At 43.1% G+C, this 24,564-nt stretch overlaps 2 protein-coding genes across 2 annotated transcripts; one reads left to right on the top strand and one right to left on the bottom strand.

Annotated features, from left to right (window-relative positions):
• The first annotated feature begins 2,478 nt into the window (after positions 1 to 2,478).
• On the top strand, positions 2,479 to 7,236 carry LOC146969073 (actin-related protein 2). The gene is made up of 9 exons (XM_085760540.1): positions 2,479 to 2,730; positions 3,827 to 3,937; positions 4,172 to 4,330; positions 4,424 to 4,553; positions 4,652 to 4,788; positions 4,926 to 5,075; positions 5,767 to 5,912; positions 6,025 to 6,157; positions 6,591 to 7,236. The coding sequence occupies exons 1-9, from the start codon at positions 2,683 to 2,685 to the stop codon at positions 6,759 to 6,761; spliced, it is 1,185 nt and encodes a 394-aa protein (XP_085616666.1). The 5' UTR covers positions 2,479 to 2,682; the 3' UTR covers positions 6,762 to 7,236.
• A 1,153-nt stretch (positions 7,237 to 8,389) lies between these two features.
• rin1b (Ras and Rab interactor 1b) lies at positions 8,390 to 24,003 on the bottom strand. Its single transcript, XM_085759526.1, has 11 exons — positions 23,860 to 24,003; positions 21,909 to 22,023; positions 21,595 to 21,667; positions 21,287 to 21,378; positions 19,902 to 20,083; positions 19,446 to 19,730; positions 18,050 to 18,605; positions 13,782 to 14,090; positions 13,508 to 13,639; positions 12,195 to 12,364; positions 8,390 to 9,779 (listed from the first exon to the last, which is right to left on the bottom strand). The coding sequence occupies exons 1-11, from the start codon at positions 24,001 to 24,003 to the stop codon at positions 9,456 to 9,458; spliced, it is 2,382 nt and encodes a 793-aa protein (XP_085615652.1). The 3' UTR covers positions 8,390 to 9,455.
• Between the last annotated feature and the right edge of the window lie 561 nt (positions 24,004 to 24,564).

Raw genomic sequence — 24,564 nt, 5'->3', positions numbered from 1 at the left:
CGTTCAGTAAAACGGGTAGTTAGCAAATAAAGCAAGACTTACGAGTGGCTGTTGACGTTTATGTCCAGCTGAGTCTCTGCTGATCCGTGTGTCTCTGCCGGGGGCGGCTGCTGCTGCTGCTGCTGCTGCTGCTGCTGACAGACAGCGGTCCGGACGAGGCTGTCGGCACCGAAAGCACCGCATGGGGGGGCAGATCGCTGGAGTGATAATCCTCTGGTAAAGTGAGCAACAGACTCGCGTTTTCCGTAGCCGATGCAGAGGTGAAGCCCCGTCTCTTCAGCTGTACAACACGCAGGCAGGCGGAAGATAGCACCGGTTTTTTCTGTTAGGAAACCGGTGGACTCGGTGTGGTGACAGGCTGGAGCTTGCGAAACCACCACAAACTCAATAATTTACCATGTCCATGATAAATCAACGCAATCCAAACCTGCTGTAAACACACTGACTCACGATAACACGACCACTCTGACAGACAGCCATTTGCTCCCACACTAATCTATGTCAGCGGCTAGCATACGACTCCCTCACGTGATGTAATATGACGCGATGTTGAAAAAAAGACAGTTTTTAGGCACTGTGCTCTCAAAACCGTCACTTTTTCGGTTAAATTTGTGCCTTTGTGTCTTGAAAAACATTTTAAATCCTCACTCAACTTTTCACGTGGTATTTTTCACACAAGATTACATATTTATTTTGTAAACAAGTAGAACCTGCAATATGCTCTTTAAGTATCAAAAGTATTTTGTGAAAAAATATACTCAAGTATCAAAAGTGCAAGTACAAGTACAAAGTATTTAGCATAAAAAGAAGCAAAACAACCACTTGTTTTGCTTGTGTGTTGTTTTATTTCACTTTCAGGTGAATAGATGTGGAATGATAAAACCAAAAAACACCTGAGAAAACATGTAGAGTGAGTGAATCAAGTGTCTTATGTCTGCCTGAGAACATAAAGCAAGCGTCTGTCTGTGTACGTATATGATTATTAGTGGCCCGGGCGTATATGCTCAATCACCTTGCAGCCCGGCGTTTATAAGAACCAGGCAGGTATTTGCAACAGGCACCATGCAGTGGCAGTGGTGCGCGGTAAAAACGAAATTTATCAATTGGCGCATGAGAGTGATCGATCCTGTTACGCATAGAGGATCTTTGGAGCCGTCTGCGACCACAGCTCTCCGCAGCAGCAGCAGCAGCAGCAGCGGGTCGTAGTGACAGAGACTGTGTGAATCCTGCACTATCGCAGATTCAAATACTAGCCTAGTAATCACCCGGGCATTTCATTGAACAGGCTTTTAGTGAATGGGGATCGCGGAGCTAGCTCCGACGGCATTTAGAGCACAATCGCATATTTGCACGCAGGCGATTATTTGGTCATATAAAGCCAACAGGTAATTATATTTCATTCTAACTTGTAACGAGTAACGAGGTGGCAAACGTAAAATGTAACGGAGTAAAAGTATATTTTTTTTAACTTTTTAAATGTAGTGAAGTAAAAGTAAAGTCCCTGATATTAAAAAAAAGAACTCCAGTAAAGTACAAATCCTCAAAAAAACTACTTAAGTAGTGTAACGAAGTACATCTACTTCGTTACTATACACCTCTGCTGGCTGCAAGGTAAACTTTTCATTATTTTAGCCTATATATTTTTTAAATAGTCTATGTAGGCTAAATCATGTAAATCAGCAACCTTTTACAACTGCTGCTACGAAAATGACAGTGTTACTTATTTAAAAAATTGAAGGAATTCATAAATATAGATATAGCCTAGGCAAATAACGGGTCCATGCCTATGTTCCCACAGCCCTATGTTCCCACAGCCTTATGTTCCCATAGTTCTAAGATTTTTCTCAAAATTAGGCCCTATGTTCCCACTGGACTCTCTCTACCTATCTGGACTCGATATCTGGCCTGTCTAGCCTCTACCAGGTCTTTTTACTAATCTTAACCAACTCCTTTCTTTATTGCCTAAACCTAACCAATGGTGGGACCAAAGGGCTGTGGGAACATAGGGCCTAATTTTCAGTGACAACAAAAGTTAGAAATGTGGGAACATAAGGCTGTGGGAACATAGGAATGACCCTCAAATAACAACAGGGGGCATAGGCGATATAGCTAAGGGTAGGGTGTGACACATAGGACAACACCAATCTGGAGTGGACATAGATATGCATGGGCTATATGAATAAGAATAACCTGTAGGCACTGAAAAAACGTTTGCTGGTAGCCTTTGTCTACTCTTTGGTAACAGAATACAAATCTTTCTTTAAAGCTGCAAAAGTTTAATTTATTAAACATTATCATTTCCAGATCATAATTATACACCCAGAGAAAGTAGTGAACATACAGTTAACAGAGAATGATGTACACAAAGTAGGGACATGAAAGATGACCACTTGACCAAATGTCAGCTTATTTGTGAATGTCTCTTTCCTGTTTCATTACAGAGTAATGTTGGTCTTCTCTTCCTCTTCCACAGAAACCACAGATAATGGGCGTCCTCAATTTCAGCAGGCTAATCCCGCCCACTCCTGAAGGGTTACCAAAAAGACTTCTGCTTACCTGTCAGTTGTTGTCAGAGCTAAATTCATGTGTAGAAATCCTGAATTTGTTACTTTTTAGTTGGACCCCTGTCCTGATAGGGGGGAATATATATCTATATAAGTTGTTTATAGATATTGTGTGAGGATGGACAGCGAGGGAAGGAAAGTGGTGGTCTGTGACAATGGGACAGGGGTAAGTAAATCCTACATGTCAGTATCGTAAGGAGAGGATATCCTGAAAGAATATTACAAATATAAATTATGCATTACCTTTATTCTATTCTAGTATATTATGTTTTATTATATAATTATAATTTATATGTTGGCTGTATTGCACCGTCTGTGAAAACCACACATTCTTTGACAGTTTTCTATGCAAACCTACATCAGTGTTAGATTTGCGTGTTTTATTTTAAGACAATTGTTCCAAGTATGCTTCATTTAGAGGCAAACACATGCTTTTTAAAAAGAGTTCAGGGTGTGAATCTGTGTGCATACTAGAGCCTGATTCCACATCTACATCTGTCTGGACTTGTCAACCTACCTCTTACATGCACTCACAGCCATAAATGGTTGTAATGCTTTGAACTGAGCAACAATTGGTGGAAAAGCAGGAAGAGAGATTTGAAAAGCGAAAACACCATGAGCTTTTCTTTAATACTGTTACTGTGGCATTTAAATGTTGATATGTGAAAGCAGTATGAGGTACTTGAAGGCTACCTACAGTCAGCAACTGGTTGCAGCCTCTCTTTTTTGCCTTTGCGGGAATGCATTTCATCCCTGCAGGCTAAGGAATGTGTCCATGGTCACAAAGACAAGTTGAGACAGTACTGTATTAGGTCTAGTCATGACAGGGAGAGAAACAGTCTGTAGTGAGTTGCATGCCAATAAAAGGCCAGGTAACACTGCAAATTATTTACCAAAATCACGCTAAATGAATTATTATACAAGCTTGTGAAGATGTTATGAAATTGCAGTTGCATTATCTGATAAATAAGAGACAATCTGGTAAAAGCGTTATAATAATAATTCACTCTAACTCAGTTTCCTGGATGCAGAATAAGCCTAAAGCTGGATTAAACCAAATGGAACTGATTAATGGATGGAAATTATTCTGTACAAAACACTTAATGCAGGACGAGTGCAATTAATGTGCAGCATAATTCAGGGCTATACAAACAAAGCTTCAGTTTCAGTTAACATTTGAAAATGAGAACTTTATTCACACGTCCATACACATACACACACAAAAAAATACTTTTTTGTTTCTTTCTCACATCCCTAACCAGTTTGTCAAGTGTGGCTTTGCTGGATCCAACTTCCCCGACCACATCTTCCCGGCCTTGGTGGGTCGACCAATCATCAGATCGAGCACCAAAGTCGGCAACATTGAGATAAAGGTGAGGTTAGTTTCAAATGAATACGTGGCCTACTGATTGTAAATTAAAAGTAAAGTAGTTATATGGCACTGGTTATGAAATTATACCCAGTCATCATCCTTTTTTTATGTGTTATGTTTACGGGATTAGGCTTTATGTTGTAGCATCACTCAAACGAATATGAATCCACAAACTTGTACCAAAAGTACAGTCCACCTCTGGAAAGGCTGAACCCGTCCCGATCTCTTTACCCAGGACCTGATGGTCGGGGACGAGGCCAGCGAGTGCCGCTCCCTGCTGGAGGTGTCCTACCCCATGGAGAACGGCATGGTGCGCTGCTGGGACGACATGCTCCATCTGTGGGACTACACCTTCGGACCCGACCGCCTCGATCTGGACCCATCAGAATGCAAGGTACAAAAACAGAAAGGTTCAAAGAAGACATACGTTTAAACCTTTCAAAAGAAAAGCTTTCACACAGCTCTATATCATCTTTACTTTTCCAAGATCCTGCTGACTGAGCCGCCCATGAACCCTCACAAGAACCGGGAAAAGATTGTGGAGGTCATGTTTGAGAAGTACCAGTTTCACGGCATCTACGTGGCCATTCAGGCCGTGCTCACTCTGTATGCTCAGGGTAAGGTCTTAGTAACAGCTAAACAATTTGTTCCTGTTGCTTCTTGTTGATTAATGATGGATTCATTGATCATTAAAAGGTTTCATTTGGGTGTACAGGTTTGCTCACCGGTGTGGTCGTCGACTCCGGGGACGGTGTCACCCACATCTGTCCAGTGTACGAGGGCTTTTCGTTACCTCACCTCACACGCAGACTGGACATCGCTGGACGTGACATCACACGCTACCTCATTAAGGTGAATCAGATAGGGCCTTTATGTTGCACATGAAGAAAACACGAATGGTACAATTTGATGTTGCACGTGTCAGTAAACAAAAACACTTTTTTTAATGCCTGATTTAACAAAATCACCCTTTATCTTCCCACCGTCAGCTCCTGCTGCTCCGTGGTTACGCCTTCAACCACTCGGCCGACTTTGAGACCGTGCGTATGTTGAAGGAGAAGCTCTGCTATGTGGGATACAACATCGAACAAGAGCAGCGCCTGGCCATAGAGACCACCTACCTGGTGGAGTCGTTCACTGTACGTTACAAAAGCATTTCGTGGATAGACTGGCATTAGTCCAACCAAAGGAATAATTTGACATTATGGAAAATGCTCTCTCTCTCGCTCTCTTATTTGATTTGGTGCTAACAACAAACAACAGTTTGGGAATTCATGTGTGGAGGTTGATGTTTATACTAAGCTAAGCCAAGCTAAGCTAACTTTCTGGTTTTTACAGATCAGTAGCTCAACCTGGAGGCCTGTGCTATACACATTAAGCTTGCAGCTAATACAAACATTACACCTGGCATAAAGTCTGTAACAGAGAAGCAGCTGGTCTAGTAGGTCTACACAAACTAAATGTAATAGTTTTATGTGGAGGTGAATGTTTCTGCTAAGCTAAGCTAACTTTCTGGCTCTGACAGGCAAATACCATGCTGATATTCTCTGCTTGGCATTAAGACAAGGGGCAGAGGAAATCAGATACCCTGTGTTGTGTAGCTATTAAAAACTAAAATGCAACAGAAATATGTGGATATTATGTGGCGGTATAGCTACATATTTGTACTACACTAAGCTAATTGGCTGGTTTTAGCCTTACACCAGTGGTTCCCAACCTTTTTTAGCTTGTGACCCCATTTTGACGTCACAAATCTGACCCCAAGGTTGAAAAACACTGCCTTACACCATTGAGGTTCGGGTCAGTAACAGTCTCCTCTCTCCGGTGCAGCTCCCTGACGGCCGACAGGTGAACGTAGGTGGGGAGAGGTTCGGGGCCCCCGAGGCGCTGTTCCAGCCTCACCTCATCAACGTGGAGGGAGCGGGAGTGGCCGAGCTGCTGTTCAACACCATCCAGGCTGCAGACATCGACCTCAGGTTCGAGCCTCCCCCCACTGTTTGCAAAGAATCTGCACAACTAAAATGTTTTTAAAGATAATCAGATATAAAACATGTTATTATCTTTTGTGCCCTCTGTGTCTGTGTGCAGGGCGGACTTCTATAAGCACATCGTTCTGTCCGGAGGGAGCACCATGTATCCCGGCCTGCCATCCAGACTGGAGAGAGAGATCAAGCAGCTCTACCTGGAGAGAGTGCTGGACGGAGACACACAGAAACTATCAGTAAGTGTTTCTGTTCTGTTGGACAACAGGCTGTTGATATTTAATGTAACACCAGGATGTTAAATAATTAATATAACACCAGGATGTTAAATAAGATGTTATACAAGTGTTGATTTTCTATAACACCTTTGCATAAATATAACACCATAATCTGTAGCCTAAGCTGTGATATTAATAACATAATACATTTTCCATTTACTTAATAAATGTTACATACCATTCTAAATGTTTCTTTCTTAAAAGTTTTTGTATTAATTGCTGCATTTGATTTTATATTTGAAAACCAGAAAATGTTTACATTTATTGTTTCTAATCATCATTGTATATCGAAATCTGTGCAGTAATCATAAAAGCAGAGCATTAAACACATGCAATGTTCTTTATTGTGTTTTTTTAAAAGACCTTTCCCCCTCTTTTCTTGTCACCCGTGTAGAAGTTTAAGATTCGCATCGAGGACCCTCCCAGACGTAAACATATGGTGTTCCTGGGAGGCGCCGTGCTGGCCAACATCATGAAGGACAAGGACTCCTTTTGGCTGAGCAGAGCGGAGTACGAAGAGAAAGGCCTGGCGGTGCTGCAGAAACTGGGAGGTGGAGTCAGATGAAAAATAAAGATAAACAAAATATTTCAGCTTTTTAAAATTAATTCCTCAGCCTCCCAGAGCCACATGTGCTGCATACTTTGATTCATTATAAAACTGAAAGAAAAATGTGAGGTTTTACAATTTTATATCTTTGTGTGGTTTGGTTCATAGAAATCTGAAAATTACAATTAATTGTTAATTGCTAATTAACTAATATTAAAAACGGTGAAGTTGAATCAAGAGCCAGTTTTATCACAGCACAATCATACAAATATATCCCATAAAGTCTTGCTCAGGAAAATGTAGGTCTCAGGACTTTACTCATGTTTGAGTAATTGGTGTCTCTTCTATGGATGATTGTTGCAGGGAGTTGTGACTGAGCAGAGACAAGGACACTGGCAATGACTCAGCAGTTTGACACACATGACACTTTAATAATTGGGTCTTGATTCAACCTCGTACCAGACTAACAAGACTCAGATGTGACAACAAAAAAAGTGAGTCCAATCTCACAGTGCTTTGGACTGACACAAACAAACACTGGAACTAAAGGAAATTACGTTAAAATACAAACTGGAGAGTTTTTTCTCTGTTATTGATATTTTCTGGTTTCTACTCTCAAGATGTAATGTGAAAAATAAACCAATAAAAAGAATGCTAATTCAAATTCAGCTTGATTTTTTCTATATTTTGCCATTTGTTTTTAATATTTTATTAGACAAATTATATTCTCAAATGCTTTACCATCCCTTAAATACATTTTTAATTTATGTGGCATAAGAGGAGGGAGTGAACTGTTGCCGTTAGTGTTTGCTTCCCTCTGCTGGTTGACTTTGTTTAAGACCTCAGAAGTCCACACTGCAGAACAACACAGCATGTAACAACACTGTGAACAGATATTGCAACTTTTTTTTCGTTGTTTTTTTATTGCGATACTGAATTACCTGACAAAAATACAGAAACATGTTTTTTTTTATTTTCAAAACACTGAAAAGAAATAGTGAGCTCTCACAATGAACACATGCTTCACGCACACATACACTACATTCGCAGAAACCTTCACGGCAAATGAAAAAAAAAAGAGAAAAGAAAAGAAAAAAGCATGCAATAATGCTCAAAACACATCATAGTTCCCCAAAAATGAACCTCAACCGCAGCCGATTAAAACTCCAGATATGTTGAAAATCCATACTTAGGTTTGATATCTACCCAACAAATTGAACAATTAAAAGTTAGTTTTAAATACACAATATGATAATTGATAATGACACTGAGTTGAACAGTCAGTTTGGTAGTGATGACTTGCAGCAGGAGCCACCAGGAGCTGGTGACGATTTACATTTACATTCGACCAGTCACCGCGAGGTCCTGGTTTTTATTGGTCGGACTGGACTGTCCTCCCCTCTCCTCTTGGTCCGGGTGGTTATTAAATAGTACGGCCAAGAAAAAAAAACAAAAAAACCCAGTATAACTCAAAAGCAGTGGTTTGAAATATGAAGTGAAAGTAGTTGTGAGAGGATCAAACTCCGAACCGGGAAAAAAAACGGAAAAAGATTTGAATACATTCGCAAGTCATTCAGTAAAACGGTTGCAGGTCGTCTCAGATAGATGTGATGTTCTTTTTTTCTTTTGATTATTATTATTATTGGTCTCCCATGGTTTAAAAACAGAGAGCTGCTGCTTTTCTATCACTTCCCTCCTACTCGCCTATTACTCCACCTGCCAAAAACACTTAATAGAATACGCAAGGACGGAGGAGAGTCTGCGCCTTTTCTCAAAAAAAGAAGTAAAAATACAAATTGTCTCTGTGGGTGATTCTAAAAATAAATGGCTGATTTAAAGCTTCCTTTTGAGCCTGTAAACCTGATTTCTTTCAAAGTAAAACACCAGTTGCATCATAAAAAAGGGCCTCTCTCTTTTTTTTTTCTGTTTTTCTCACTTTGGTATTGAGGTTTGGTCTTGGCGATAAAACACATCTCAGTTTTAAAGGTCAAACTCTTATTGGCGGGGGGGGCAACACACAGGTTTGAATCCCCCTAAAAACCCTTTTTTGACAACGTGGTTCCATTCGAAGATCTGCAGACTTTTACACATAAAAGGTGAAGTAATAAAAAACATCCAAGTGTCTGTTAGTTTGCCCAGGACTATACCAGGAAAGGGTTACATCACCACGGTGGACAATTTGCCTTCTCGTGTGCGTACAGGAAGTGGTTTTGTTTCCAGGCAACAGTAGTCTCACAGAATTTGTCTTTGGATTGAGCCTCCTCACGTTTGGATGATGTAATCCCTTCATGGTATACACAGTTACAACTCTGGGCTCATGTTTCACATAACAACCAAATCCATTTATTACACATTTTTTTTTGTTCCATGTCACAAATAGTACAACTCCTTTACACTAGCAGCCACACTGAGTGGTACATAGTACAACTTTTGGCAACAGTCCCTATCGTCGGTGCTGCTCTGCTCTGCATGTTGGTCCATTGGAGGAAGAGTCGACCGTTTGCGGTCCGCTCCCGGTCTGGAGAAGGGCTGTAGTTTATCACAACAAGTCCTGACCCACGACGAGACACGACACACCGCCGGAGAGAAAGAGACAGAACCAGAGAGAGAGAGAAAGAGAGAAAGACCGACCGACCGACCATCTCCTCACTCCTCCTCCTCCTCCTCCCTCCTCTTCCTCCTCTCCCTCCCTCCTTCCTCCATCCCTCCCACTCACTCCTCACACACCGACTCGCTCAGGTCCACGGCGCCACCTCTGGTGAGCCGCCGCATCTTGCTGAAGTCGTGGTCGGTCCTCAGGTAGGAGAGCGAGGGGCCGCCCTCGCTGTGGCTGGCCAGGTCCTGGGGCTGCGCCTGGGCCGGCAGCGCCCGCATCTCGCCGCCGCTGCGCCAGTACAGGGTGTATTGCTGCGGGTCGGACACTCCGAAGGTGGAGGCGCAGAGCTGAGCCAGGGCCTGGCTGCTCTCCCCGGCTCTCCACTGCAACGTCCGCACGGCGCTCCGCTCCCCGTCCTGGAACAGTATCCGTACGCACCTCTGGAAGGAGAGAGAAAAAAAAGATGGAAAGGAGGAAAAATAATAGTGACTATATGCTGTATTCATGCAAAACAGAGGTCAAGAGGCTTATGGAGTGAGGGCAAAAGAGGGGGAGGAGAAAAAGAGAGGGGGAGCCAGAGGAGGAGTGAGAGCTGTGCGAGCAAACAGGTTGATAACACACTACAACAAATGAGTCAAAATCATGTTGGTAAAAAGAAAATAACCTCCAAAACAAAGCTTCTGCTTCCCACACACACGACCAGCAGGTCCAAGAGCCTCACATGGAAAAAAAAACAACAAGAATCGCCCTGCTGCTCTTTTCTCTGCCACATGCAACAGCTCCATTGACAAAACTCCACCAGAATTAATCCATTAGAGCACGTCCACGTCCAAAACTCATAAAATCCTATAATAATAATAATAATAATCCATCACAGCTCTACATCGGCGTCGTGCTGAAGTTTTTTCCCTCTTGTACTTCAATCCAAACAGAAACTTTCACACATTTTCAACAGAGAGAAAAGGGAGAAAAGAGAAAAAGGAACGAGTGTCTCAACAATTACCACTCTTAAAACACTTAGCGGCAATTGTGATGTACCTAGGCTATTATATAATGTCAGATACAACCACCTACAGACGCCCTCACAACTCTCTTTAAAACACACACACACACACACACACACTGAAAACATAGTGAACACAGTCCTTTTACCAAACATCCAATCTTGAGAAACCAGTGAGAATCCAACACACACAAACACACACACAGCTCCCATCCTACTCTACCTGCACTCACACAAACACACACTCAGAGAAGTAGCCAAATATACTCAAGCAAAAAGAAAAACACACACACACACACACACGCTCTCCCTCACACACCAGCAATTATCATCAACAGGTCGTCCAGCGTCCAAACTTACAGAGTCACTGAGCTCCTCGCCGTCCGTGTGCATATTGTGTTTGCCTGCTTCGATGGGTAGATGCGGCTCAATAAATTTCATGTTATCTGACCGCCCACTTCTTCATAGCACTTGGCTCACTGATCCCCGCCTGTGTCAGTGGAAAATCTGGCTGCTGGGTGAGTTAGATCGGCTATTTGAAGCCAGGAGAGGCACCACGTGACCAGACAGAAACGTTGTGGATGACAATGCCTTTCTTCCATGGCATCTGGTGGACTGTTTTTACCAATCTGGGGCCAGGGCAGGGAGGAGAGTGATAATAGGAGAGTGTAGGTAAAAGTCAGAGTGTGTGTGTGTGTATGTGTCTGCATTAGTGCATGCCCCCTTGGTAAGCCGGCAGAGGATTACCTCTAAAAATGTCATAAAACTAATCCCCACAAATGAATTTGAAATGTGTTTGGCACGCGAAAGGAGGGAAACCCTGAAAGTGTGTGTGGTCCCACTTGTTGTTGTGATGCACGGCCGAAAATCAACTTCACCTTTTGTTTGACCGCTGGAAAATTGGAAATGTGGTCTTGAGCTTCGAACAGCAGCAACAATAACAACAACAACAACAGCTATAACAGCAGCAGCAGCAGTCTGCCACCTTGAATCAAATGTGGGTCGCTGCTGCTTGTCCAGATGTACAGATGTAGGATGATCACATGTTGCTCATGTAACGTAACATTAATGTAACATCTCAACTCGTTGGATGGATCGAGTTCTTGTTGTTACGGTTTGTGTCTTTTGTTCCATTTTTTAAGATCAAGTTTGAACTGTGAGATGAGTCGATGATGATATTCAGTGTTTGAAATATAAGAAGTTGAGGTCCAGGATGTCAGGACCCATGACCACAGGAGGGCTGTCACTTTTAAAATATAAGCAACTGTGTAACGACTCAAAATGTGCATTCATCATTTTAAAGAGAATTGTAATAATTTGTTATTAACTGGCTAAATCTACAGGCTCTAGATGCTCGCAGTTCCCCCCACCCCTCTGATCAGCCTCTAAGGTGCCAAATTTCTGCCTGACAGAAAAGAGAATAGAAATTGGAAATAAATATCTGGCACATTATATTTGTTTTCTTTCTTTTTTTAAATAAAAATGTGTCACATGGCTAAATCTATAATAAAAAGAGAGAATTAATACCCAAACATTATGTATATTTTCTTGTGTTTTTATCTTGTTTAGCCAAATAAAATCTGAAAAAACCTATAAAGTTGGCCACAAGATAAGTAATTATTTTTTACAGTCGTTATATATGGACCAAAATCAACATATATATCAACTTAAAGCCGAGTGTGTGACCACTTTTCTCCTCTGCTGATGCAAAATCCTTGACTTTTGTGGTTTTCCTCTGACAGAAACTCAGAAAATCCACCGGAGAAAACATCCCTGTATCCTCACACTGATCTACACGTGACTCCCAGTGTTTCTGTGCCGTAGCACCAGAACCAGAGCGCTCAGTATCTACCTGGCTCTGCTGGCTCTCCTTCTGTCTCTGGGCCTCCCGGCTCCGTCTGCAGCTCCACTCCTTCAGCGCCTCCTGGGCGTCCGGTGTCAGACAGACGGAGACCGGCTGCTCGCTGTCCAGACTCTGGATCAGACACAGGCTGGCGTACACGCTGGTCAGGTAGTACCCACCTGGAAGAAACAAAGTAGAGGGGAAACTTAATCACTCACACTAAATAAACTTGTAATGACGGACTGAACCGACTAAAACTTTACTTTTCTACTCAGTTCACAGCAGGCCGCTTCCTTATTTACTCCTTAATCAATATGTCTTTGTTTACAGTGGATTAAATCACTGTGTTGTACAAAAACCTGGATTCATCTGCAGCTTTTCTGCCTGGTACAAAAGAAAGGAAAATTATTTTTCTATGGCCTGTTACTTCACTGTTTTGTTTTGTTTCACCTCCACCACTCAAATCAGCCTCATTTACACCAACAACCAAAGCTCTGATAAACCCACTATACTCCACCTGCTCCGCATCAAATCACAGCACAGGTTAACACCTGACAGGTGAATATAGCTGAGCGTTTACCGACTAAAGTTACATGTTTCCCTAAAGAGATGGTGGAGACCAAAAATGGAGCTAAAAGACACCAAATATTGACTTCCATTCACGTTGTGTGTCATATATGCAACTATTTTACCATTTACAACTTGTTCTGATGTCCACAAATGACCAAATTACCAACTGATGCAAGTTTGAGTTTGAGCGACTAAACAAATTCATAAAGCTTTTATTTATTTCCCTAAAGGAGACATGTGGAAATATCACTTTCTGAAGGCTCTTTCACATGTATATTTGGGTGTTTGTCTTGCCTTCTGGCCCCGGAAAATGTGAGAATTGACAAAAAAATCTGTAATTTTCAGGCTCCCGAGGTTGAAATCCATGTGGTTTAATGAGCTGTTCCCTTAGTTTTCTAATTTGCATAAACCCAGCCCTACCTGGTACCAGTAGAAGGGGCGGGGCAAGCAGTGGCTCATTTGCATTTAAAGGGACAGACACTGAAAACAGCCGTTCTGAAGAGGGCTGTTTTGAGAGGATGAAAAGAGCTGCGATGTTTGATCCTTGGGGGATTTTGACCTAAGTATGTCACAGACATGTCTTTAAAGACACCTGGGAACTATTCTAATTTGTGGAAAAGGGGCATAATATGTCTCCTTTAATACCACTTTATAAGCTGAGTGTAAAGTCGTAACACTCGTGACAGGAGCCTGATTATAGTTGAAACCCTGGCTGTGACACACTGACATCATGAGGCTCCATCAGGCCGTACCCTCTCCTCCGAGCCAGGACGGCTCCAGCAGCTCCATCATGTACTCCACCTCTATGAGGATCTGAGGCCTGTTACACTCCACAATCACGTAAGACAGTGACGGCAGGAAGTCGTCCCAGCTCACTTCCTGTCCTGCAGAGAGAAGACAGTGTTTCAAAGCACAGAATACATTTGTTTTCTCTAGTTTTCCATTAAAGCAGCTACTGGCAAAGATGTTTTTGTCTTTAAAGTTTTAGTAAAGTCTTAAAATACCAACAGTGTGTTTCGGTCTCACCGTGCAACGAGCCCATGGCCTTGTGGACGCACTTGCACACTTGCAGCAGCAGCAGCACTTTGTCGATGGGCGAGTGCGTCCGCTGCATCAGGATCAGCTTCTGCTTCACGTGCTCCACGCCGCGGATGTCCGGGACGCCCGTCCGCACGCCGAGCTGCTCCATGGCGGCGTCCCCCTTCAGACGGTGCAGGTTGTGGGCGAGGCGCTGGATGGAGCCGTCGTGGTTGTGCAACGCCACCAGGGCTTTCTCCAGGTGGGACCTCAGAGGCCGCAGCACGCAGGAGAACATGGCTCGCTCCAGGGCCAGATCTGAGGACGGAGGGAGTTGTGCAGTTGTGAGAATTGTTTCATTTATTTGCCATTTGTTGGTAGATAAATGTGTGCGTAAACATCTAGAGGAGATATAGTATGTACATTTCTTATGCTGTTCTGTGGAAACACTCTCAGTCCCTGTGTGGTTTATGTTTTGAATGCTCTCATCCACATTGATAGACACTTTATTCCTCAGGGGGTAATTAATGTGTAGCAGCTACTTCATCATAATAATAAACAATACTTAGTTATGTATCACATACACATCTAATTAATTCCAAAATAACAAACAATATAACATCAATTATATCAGATTAAAAAATGTCAGTAAACATCCTTTCACCCAAAAACCTTCCACAGGGGAGTGAGCTGCTGCATCGGACCGTGCAGGTGTTGTTGATGTTGTTGTGTGTTTCCACCTCGAGTAAAATCAACTAAGTGTGTTTTTTAAATCTGGGATTATCACACAGAGCGTATTCTGTCGTAATCCGAACGTTACGGCTGCTAACGCCGACTGTGTAGCAGAAGCAGACCTCACAAATAGCTCCTTTTAAAAGCTTCACACACAGACATGAAAGCAGCATCAATCAGATCAGATCAGAAAATGATTAGGTGCATTAACCCAAAAATATCAGTGTCTCTGATCTAACAACATGAGAGGAGCTACAACTGTTGACAAATACTGCACATTAATAAAAGACCTCAACATTTCCCTTAAAGGGATAGTTCAACATTTTGGCAAATTGGCCCATATAGTTTTAGGAGTAGGTTTTTTACCTTTAATTGTCGGTGCAAGTTATTTTTAGAATGGCGGAGCAGAGCTGCGAGGTGCTCAGAGCTACGTTATGGAGGATCGGGATTTCTTGGTTTCCCTCATCAAACTCATCAAATACACAATCCAACAACTCCAAAACGCTCTGGTGGACAAGTTGTGACCTGCACATTCACCAAGCTATGAGATAATAACAGAACGTTACAAGACAGAGTTGTTTTAGAGGTAAATTCATATAAAACAGCTGATGCGCGTTGCGGTCGGAGGCAGTTTTTCAGCAAGCAGTCTCTGCATTTACTTCGAGAACAACTCTGTCTCGTAACGTTCTGTTATTATCTCATAGCGTGGTGAATGTGCAGTTCACAACTTGTCCACCAGAGCGTTTTGGAGTTGTTGGATTGTGTATTTGATGAGTTTGATGAGGGAAACCAAGAAATCCCATTAGCCCCCGTAGCGTAGCTCTGAGAAGCTCACGGCTCTGCTCCGCCATTCTAAAAATAGCTTGCACCGACAATTAAAGGTAACGAACCTACTCCAAAAACTATAGGAATTATGGCAATGGGCCAATTTGCCAAAATGTTGAACTATCCCTTAAAACTATAATCAAATTAAAAAACATCTTTATATATGACATATACTGTAAATGCTAAATAAGGAGAATATAAGAGTTGCTGTTTTCCTTTGCTGCTGAAAACACAAACACTCTCAAGATGCCGTTTGTTGTTTTTTTGTTTGGCCTGACAACAGTGAGATGTGACAGAAACTCGTGTATATGAACGATGATGCACATGGATGCATTCCCTCACACGTGGAAACACACGCACACACACACACACACACACACCCTCTGTGTTTCTCCTGCAGTCAGTGGGCAGTCCTGACTGTGTGTGTAACAATCCTCCAGTGCTCGCTGTTTTCCACTCATCATCAATATCCTCCTCTTCCTCCTCTCCATCCCTGTAATCCCCCAACACCTCCCTCCTCCTCCCTCTTCCTCCCCCCTCCTCCCCATCTACCTTACTATATCATTCCCCTTTGTGATTAATCATTCACCCCTCCATACTCTGTTTCTCTACCTCCCTCTCTCTGCTCAGTCCCAGCATCCCTCCTTTCTTTTACAGCTCCAGAGAGTAACAGATTACATGTAATGTGATTACAGCCGTGTGAGCTGCCGGCAAGAGTCTTGAAAAAAAGAAAGAAAAAGAAAAACATGACTTCTCTTTCTTGGCTCTTACTCACAGATCTGTAACTGATTACATTTTCAAAGTAACCTGCCTATTTCTATCCCTCCCTCCCTCCCTCCCTCCCTCCCTCCACTGAATCGTGCTGCTCTTCAAGTGAGCGTGGGACTGTGATATCTTTTTATGATAAACGAGGGGGAGAAAAAAAAAATGCAAATGCCTCCCACCGACGCAAAGCGAGATAAATCAGAATCAGAGCGCAGGAAGGAAGGAAGGAAGGGAGGGAGGGAGGGAGGGATGAAGGGATGAAGGGAGGGAGGGAGGCAGCGGCCAACCACTCTCCCCTGAAGCCTGTGCACTGCCAGGCAACCATCCATCACCGGCGCACACACTTACACACACACAAACAACACACCTGCAAACGCACACAAAGGAGTCCAAAACAAGAAAAAAGAAAAAAAAAAAGAAAAAGAAAACCTACGCACGCGCTCGGCCGTGTCAAAAGATCCAACTACCACTCCGTCCGCAGCATCGCCCTGCCATGCCTTCACAATAATGAGAAGAATCACACTTTGAGTTTGATGGATGTGAGTGCAGGAGGGGTGGAGGGGGGGGGGTGCGTCGACTCGGGCAGGGCTTTCCTAATGCTATTTTCTAAATACCAGAGACAATATGAGCTGCAGTGAATGAGGCTCTACCCTCCCCACGCAAACTACTTTGTGTTGACAGTGCCTTTCACTTGGAGCCTGGAGCCTGGGCAGCCCACCATTTAACAGAAAAGGCTGTCTGTTTCCATAGACCTGCGTCCTCTGGCACTCTGTCTATTGAATCAGTGTTTTCTAATAGTACAGTTTTTTTTTTTTCGTTTTTTGTTTTTTTCCCTTCCCTGTCTCCTGCCGGTTTCACCATCTCCTCGTTTTTGTGATGAGATGAACCGACGGCCCGCGTGGATGAGGAAGGAAGCAGACCGAGCTCACAGTGTAAATCCAGCTTCATCAGCTAAAGTCAATTCAATCATTCTCTCAGCGCGACAAACTTACTTTGAGTTTCTTTTTGGCCAATAATAATACTAAAAAAAGAGTTTAAATTGTGTTTTTTTCTTCTCATTTTAATTGGAAACACTTCTGAAACAGCGCCGCTGTATGAGAGATTCATTTTCACTGCAGCTAATGGCAGCGCAATAATAGTAAAAACCTCTGCACGCCTCTCACACACAAGTGCACACAGGTGTTGTTCAGCAGCTGTTGGTGCACATAGATGTCATATGTGCTTTTGCAATGGTGTATAACTCCTCATAATGACCACTTCTGGGTTGCCAGGCTGTATGATAATAATCCATTTATCTGGTGTGTATCGTCTTCAATTGTAACTTTTACCTTCTGCAGTTCAAGTGAATGATTTTCATTCCACTCGTGATCAGTTCATTTTGTTCCTCCAGCTGCTCTCAGGAGGAGATGTTTTTTAAATTTAGGATTGAAACTAAATGAAAACATGACGAGTCTCCAAATGTACTTTTCTACCTCTGTTTCCAAATGGGATAAAAAACCCATCAGAGTTATGTGTGTACTTTGTTTTTAGAGGTTTATAAACTGGCTTCATTAAATTTAAGTAACTCATTCAGTCCATAGATCTGTGATAAGATGATTATAAACTACTGTATTATTTGCTTTGTCTTATCAATATCATATAATCAGAAAGATTCCTCTGTTCTGAAATACAGCTGCAGAACGTCTGGATTCAGAATGAAAACCGTTTACTTTACCTGAGGACCCTGTTAGATAAATTTAAACACACACCTGGCAAAGTGATTCAGCTGCAGCTGACACAAAGTAGATAATCTAAATAGATGCAAATAAGTTTTTTTTTTTTAACGAATGAGAATTAATGACTATACAATAAAAATTGGAAGTGTAAACCCACATGTGTTTCTTTGCAAAACTGAGGCTGAATACCTGTGTTTGAAGATCGCGGTTCAAGCTTTGTTGTGGTTTCTGTTTGTTTACCTTTCTCGTTCTCCGGCACCAGCGTTTCAATGGGCGGCTCCAGCTCTCCGCTGTCCAGCAGGCAGCACTTTGCCTGGGACAGAAAGAGCCGCAGCCCCTGCAGCAGCTGCACGGAGGTCACCCGGGACAGGGACGAGGACGAGGAAGACGAGGCCAGGGATTTGAGCACCTCCCTCTGCTCCAGCAGGAAGTCCTGGACCATGCCTCCGAAGATGGAGCGCCGGTCTCTGGACAGCTCCTCCATCAGCCGCGTCAGCCGCTTGTCTGGAGCGAAGAAGCACACGAACGCCTCGCTCATGCGGTGCATCCCGCCGCGGCCTCGGGAGCGCACGAGCGGCGGGCGCTGGTAGAAGTGGGTTTGGGTTTGGAACATGCATTCTGGGTCCGAGTCGGAGTCATTGTCCTCGTCCATACTGCTGAAGGAGCTGCTGCTGTCCAGCTCGGCCAGGGACGGAGCCGGGCGGCGGTCCAGGGCCAGAGCCACCACCTCGATGCTGGCCTCCTCTGCTCGGGTCGAGGGCTGCGGCTCTGGAGACTCGTCCACCTTAGCGGACGTCTGGACCAGCAAAGAAATCATGATTATATTAGTTTTTTAATCGTTTCTTAAAGGGGAATTATGCAAGTTTGGTCGCTTTTCCGCTGTTTTGCTAACCCTCCTCCCGGTCATGTGCATTTGTTTTCAACGAAGCCGGCGAGAAATCAATCCATGGAGCTGTGGATAATGTTATTTATCATATATGTGTTACGATGTCTAGTCTTATCCGTTATAAACAAGAGATTACAGGTTACGTGTTTGTCGTGGTGCTGCCGAATCGTTGGTTTTCGGCCAAAAGACTCTACCTTGAAAGCAGAGAGTCCCTCCTAACAAGTTATAAGTCATTTATTTAACAATTTAAGCACCACAATTACTCCAAAGCTGTTTAATTAAGGTACAAATCTTGCATAGTTTCTCTTTAAAGTGTATGACTTCTTGTGTAGTGGACACAAACATCATCCCTCGATGGATCACACAATGATACAAGGTGGTTCATTACCCACTAGCTACACTGAGGCACTGGAAACTTATTCCTCAGTGTCTGTATGACCGACTCTGACTGGTCTGTTTACTACATAAGAAGCTCTGCGTAGCTTCAGGCAGTTAACGATTGTAGAAGTAACATTAAAAACATTCATTTGGTTGCAACAAAGGTTTCTAACCCTCTAGATATTCACAATCTCCCATAGGAAACTTCAAACTTATGCACTTACAAATGTTCAGAGATCAGATTTACTTCACGACCCGCTGAGTTTGCTTTTGAACCACTATTTCATAAAATACTCAGCCAGGTCAGTACGTACAAAGCGCTGAGTGTGGACATGGTCTGAGAGACAAATTCGTATATTAAAAACTCATTACTTCAGGCACATAGACAGACATCAGGTCCTCTTCCTCGGCGGATCCTGGGGATACAGCGGGGGTTCTCCTCAGGACCCCGGCCCCAGCGTGGACTCTCCTCTGTGGGTTAGCGCCGGCCTTCTGCAGCCTCTCCGACCCGCCGGGCTGCTCCAGTGACGGGGGAGGCGAGTAGGAGCCGACCCCCTCCAGGGAGAGGTTCATGGAGGACTCGGAGAGCCGGAGCCGCATGCTGCGCTTGAAGCGGTGCCGTTTATTGGAGGCACTGTGGTTTGTGTTGAGTTGCGGCTGTAAAAGAAAAAAAGAGTGGATTCAACATGAGGGGTTTATTAGCGCCCATACAGAGTGGCAGCTTGAGAGCACTTATGAAAGATGTTAAGGAGCATATATTTAAAATTCAGGCAAAGGAAGAAAGAAACAGAAGCTCAGACAATCACACAACCTCCATCCATCACTAACCTTGGTAACCTCCAGCTGCAGGAAGAGCGGGTTGATGAAGCAGAGTTTGCCCAGGCTGCCTCGGGTCAGCCAGGAGCATCGGTCCGGTGTGGCCGCCGTCTGGGCCTGGCTGCCGCTGGTCGATGCAAACAGGTCCACTGGTCCGTTCTGGATGTCCGAGGCACTCGGCGAGCTCCAGAAGTCTAGTGTGAAATACAGCAAGCAAAAGACAAGAAGAGATCCTTATGTGTTTTTTTTTTATTTTATGAAAAATTCAACAAAGATATTGTTAAAAAAAAAAAGAGATACAAATATTTTTCTAACCCTCCTGTTGTCCTTCTGGGTCAAATTGACCCAATCTGTTCACTTCCTCCATCATTCCTTCTTTCCACAATCCTTTTTCCCTTGCTTCTTTCCTTCTTTCCTTCCTTCCCTTCGTCCTTAGTTCTTCTTCCTTCCTCTTTTGATCCAGTTGACCTAGTTTATTCCCTCCCTCCATCTATCTTTCCTTCCCTTTTCCCTTCCTTGTTTCCTCCCACCGTTCCCTTTGTCCTTCCTTCCTTCTTTCCTTCCCTTCGTCCTTCCTGCCTTCCTTCCTTCTTTCTTTCCCTTCGTCCTTCCTTCCTTCTATCCCTTTATCCTTCCTTCTTTCCCTTTGTCCTTCCTTCCTTCCTTCCTTCCTTCCTTGACCCAGGAGGACAGCAGGAGGGTTAAGGATTCAGTGGTAAAACCGATAACCTAATCCAAGTCAAAAGATTATAATGTAGAACCAGCACACAGGCTTAAAGCAGAAGTTTACAAATAGCTTTAAATCAATGTAATAATGAGTCATTTATGTTAAAATGCATCACATAAAAACTTCTGCTAATGAATAGTCTGGTTCTGTCTGAGCTGCACTCAGTGACACATCCTGCATCTTTTCTTGTGTCATTTTTAGCCGTCATGAAGTCGCACCTCGCTCTGTGTCACCACGCTGCAGCAGACAGTCCTACATGCTACCATGTTAAAATAGATACAACCTGGCAGTTAATTACTCAGTCACTTCTTTGTGTATTTAAAAAGACATTACAACACGTTACTTTTGTTTTCTCTCACTAATCTTGTCCTTACAATGTGTTTTAATTTCTTGGCAATTACAGGCAAAACATTCATATTCATTTTTTGCTTGTGTCTTTGTATGTTTTTTTCTGGTTAAGGATATGCTTGAACAATATGAAAATTAGCATTAACAGGCGGCCATGCTAACAGCTGTGGGAGGCGCAGCAATGATAGCACGCTAAGATTCGCTAATAAACAACAAACAGACACGTTGCTGCCAAAAAGATCAAAAAAATATGTTTCTATTTGGGGCGAGTGACACAGTCGGGTATCAAGCATCTTCAGGACGAGGTCTGCAGTCACTGTACCTTGTCCCATGTGAGAAATGGCCTCCAGCTGCCGGTGGGTTGAGGCTCTAGCAATGGCCTCTGGTAGCTCCAGTGGGAAAGGCAACACATCCCTGAAGACAAGACAAGAGATAAACTAAACCCAGAGTGCATTCATGAGGGCTGCATGAGATGAAGTAGGACCTCAAAGCCAATTAATATATATGGGGACACAGAACATTTCATGGCCCTGACACAAACTGTTACCACACTCCACTGTTTGTCATTTCTGAGTCATTAAGATGTTACTTAATTATAACTATGTGTCTCAGTTTAATATAATACATTACCTGCTGATACAGTAGAAGGCCACCAGTCGACACAAGTCAGGGAAGCTGAGTGCTGAGCTCTCCAAGGCAAATGCTGGTTACAGAACAAACAGGGTTTGATTGACACGTGAGCAGGCCGTGGGAAACTCGTTCAAATTCAACAGGAACTACAGTACGGCAGCTGCAAATCATTTGGAGGAGCCATCCTCGCCGACCCACCTCACTTCAACCGGTTAATGCACGAGCGCCACGCGAGCTGTGGCATTTCGTGTGTTTCTCTGCAGCTGCAGGTGGGTAATAATACACACTAAATCCAGCTTGTTTCATATACTCACTGGAGTCCTCCTCACAGATGAAGCACTCCTTTACAGAGGAGGCACTTGTGTCGGCTGCCACTCTCAAACACAGCACCTTCCTCTGGCTGGAGCTGCATTTACGCACCAAAAAGGTCTAAAAAGCAGCAAAAGGTACATGGATGTTATTAGGACCAAAAGACAGCAAATAATGAAAAGTACATTTATGAAAATCACTTTCCCTAATGCAATTATGGTATGATAATTAGTCTATCTCAATTTTTTTTTAATTCATTCATTCAACCTTTTTATCCACTTATTTTATTGTGAAGTGCAAAATCTGCAATTAACATCAGCACTAATGAAATATTTCAGTGTATGAAGGATGCTGTTAGCACTGCACTGAAGTGGAGCATATTCATCACGTCATTCACCTTGCGTAGCCACGCCCACCCGACCTGCTTCCGGTTCGAACGTAAACGTTTTACCGAAATGCTAATCACTAGCTAATTAGCTAACAGGTCCGACCGACCGACTCTTCTAACAACAGCCAAGAGTGGTCAAGCTGAGGTCAAAACACAGTCGGAAGTAAGTTACTTAACTCCGCGCTGACACACCATGGACTGTAAACTCACTCAAATTGCGCTTTGTTTTAACAACGTATTTCCTGTGCGACCATAACAACTAATCATAACACGGTTAATTCTCGTTGGACAAGAGAGTATAACGCTTTCTAACAAGCCCACGTTCGTCCGTGTTTGTCACTAACTCTGATCCACACACAAACTTTAAATATTGGGAAAGATATTGAGTTGTTTTACCGTTCTTTCCCCGTCGTATTCCCGTTTATTTTCTGTGTATTTGTGATTGACGCGTTAACTGTGCACGTGACATCTCGACTCGCGTCACTAAAATTCGACATTCCTATTGGCTCCAGTGGGTGCCGCCTCAGCCAATCAGAGCAGAGTGCCTACTACAGAGGTTTGGCTGTTAATATAATACATCCATGGTTTGGCTGTTTACCTGTTGTGTAGGCCTACTGTTTAAAGCAGAAGTAAGTGATATATTTGTGTTAATATAAGTCTTAAATAGTTATATCTTCCGACAGCAATCACTTACATAGAGTGTTTGGACTGAAACACGGGTCTCTCAGTCCCTCTGCTCTGCTCTGAGCCGAGGAGAAAACATTTATCGTATCCTACAGTTTTTATCCAATGAGGAGAGAGAACGGCATGCAGGGCTGTGTGTGCAGCCAAGGGACGCCGTGAATGTGGCGACGTAGCGACGAGGACTGTTATGGTGCGTTCAAGGAAACTCGTATTTTTCCGACCGTGAAGTCGTACCAGTTCGATCTGGTACGAGTTCACCGGTCGGAAGTTACGAGTGGCCGTTATAGTGACTTTCACCGGTAAAACAGGTCGGAAAAACACGAGTGGGTTGCCTGGAACGCTACAAAGTCGTAAGTTGTGACTTGAAGCTGTAATTTACGATTTCAAAAGCCTGCCTGGAACGCAGCATTAGCCAAAACGACCGGACCACTTACTTCTGCTTTAATGTGAGCTCAATGCTGAAGAGGCTTTGCAGCTGATTATTATGGAAAGTTTTTGTTTTTTGTTAAATTTAATTTATTTATATCGCATCTAAAGGCAGTTTTTCCAATTGTTTTCTTTAGGCCATGCAACATAAACAACACGTTTGTTTGCATTCAGTGCAAAATGTGAACAAAGTAATGTTTTTTTTCCATCTTTGTTAAAATGACAAGATACCAATATTTTAAACTGAGTAATTCATGTTCCTTTTTTAGCTTCAGTAAGATGAAAACCATACTTACAGCTGTTGCATAAATCTTACATAGGCTATTAATGAACTTGTCAGCTAAGCGCCACAGTTTTTCACTGATTAAGCTAATAAAAGAATAAGAAATGATGATGTTTTCCTTACAGAAACAGGCCCCAACATGTATTAATGATTAATATGATTGATTGGTCCTCACCCCAACAGGCTCTCTGAGCAGGATGTAGAGGGCAGAGTCTTGGTTGAGTGACAGCTGCAGCCACACAGGGTGTGTGAGCAGCAGACGATCCAGGACGCTGAAGGCCCGTGGAGAGCCCCGCTGGGTACTGCCCACCTCCTGCATCTGAAACACAGGTTTTATTTTATTAACACACAAAAAAACATATTTATGATGGTTTCAAATGCTGATGTGAGCTGTATGTTGCAGTTATATGAAAGAAGTGACACTAAAGTAAAGTTGTGTATGTCTATCTGTCTATTGGAGGAACTACTCGCTCTTTATTTGAAGAGTTTAACAAACTTTTGACTCAGTGGGGATACATTGTATTTCAGCTCCATTTATATTACTATTAATAACAGTAATATTCAAAATACAATCATGAGTCACTTAATTCAGACTGTGCCCACTAAAATACATAGGTAACCTCCTCTATTTCTGTAAACACGCTGTCACTTCCTTTGTGTTGCTCATACGAGTGACCTGCCTCTGCAGAGGTAAACAAATTAAAACAGCAGCACGTAGCCTACTGTTGCTGACTGCAGATTCAACAATACTCAACTACTCATCGCAGTCCCCCCCCCAATTTGAGTGATGGCATGGTCCGCACCGACAAAAGACTCACTATGAATCACGCTGTCGTCACACAAAAGTTCTAGACATCACAGACAAAGGCTCTTTTTGTGT

Source organism: Trachurus japonicus, chromosome 18, assembly GCF_045865225.1.
Source record: "Trachurus japonicus isolate A0001 chromosome 18, Traja_1.0".
In the NCBI taxonomy this organism is placed as follows: domain Eukaryota; kingdom Metazoa; phylum Chordata; class Actinopteri; order Carangiformes; family Carangidae; genus Trachurus; species Trachurus japonicus.
Note: the sequence above shows the minus strand (reverse complement) of the source record. Positions and strands in the feature narration are given on the sequence as shown.

Bases quoted from the DNA above. Each gene is read 5' to 3' on its own strand.
- LOC146969073 (XM_085760540.1), top strand. From the start codon at position 2,683: ATGGACAGCGAGGGAAGGAAAGTGGTGGTCTGTGACAATGGGACAGGG. The intron at 3,938-4,171 runs GTGAGGTTAGTT...CTCTTTACCCAG, and splicing joins TCGGCAACATTGAGATAAAG to GACCTGATGGTCGGGGACGA. The intron at 5,076-5,766 runs GTACGTTACAAA...TCTCCGGTGCAG, and splicing joins ACCTGGTGGAGTCGTTCACT to CTCCCTGACGGCCGACAGGT.
- rin1b (XM_085759526.1), bottom strand. From the start codon at position 24,003: ATGCAGGAGGTGGGCAGTACCCAGCGGGGCTCTCCACGGGCCTTCAGC. The intron at 21,379-21,594 runs GTAATGTATTAT...TCTTGTCTTCAG, and splicing joins GCCTTCTACTGTATCAGCAG to GGATGTGTTGCCTTTCCCAC. The intron at 18,606-19,445 runs GTAATGAGTTTT...TTGCTGGTCCAG, and splicing joins TGTCTGTCTATGTGCCTGAA to ACGTCCGCTAAGGTGGACGA.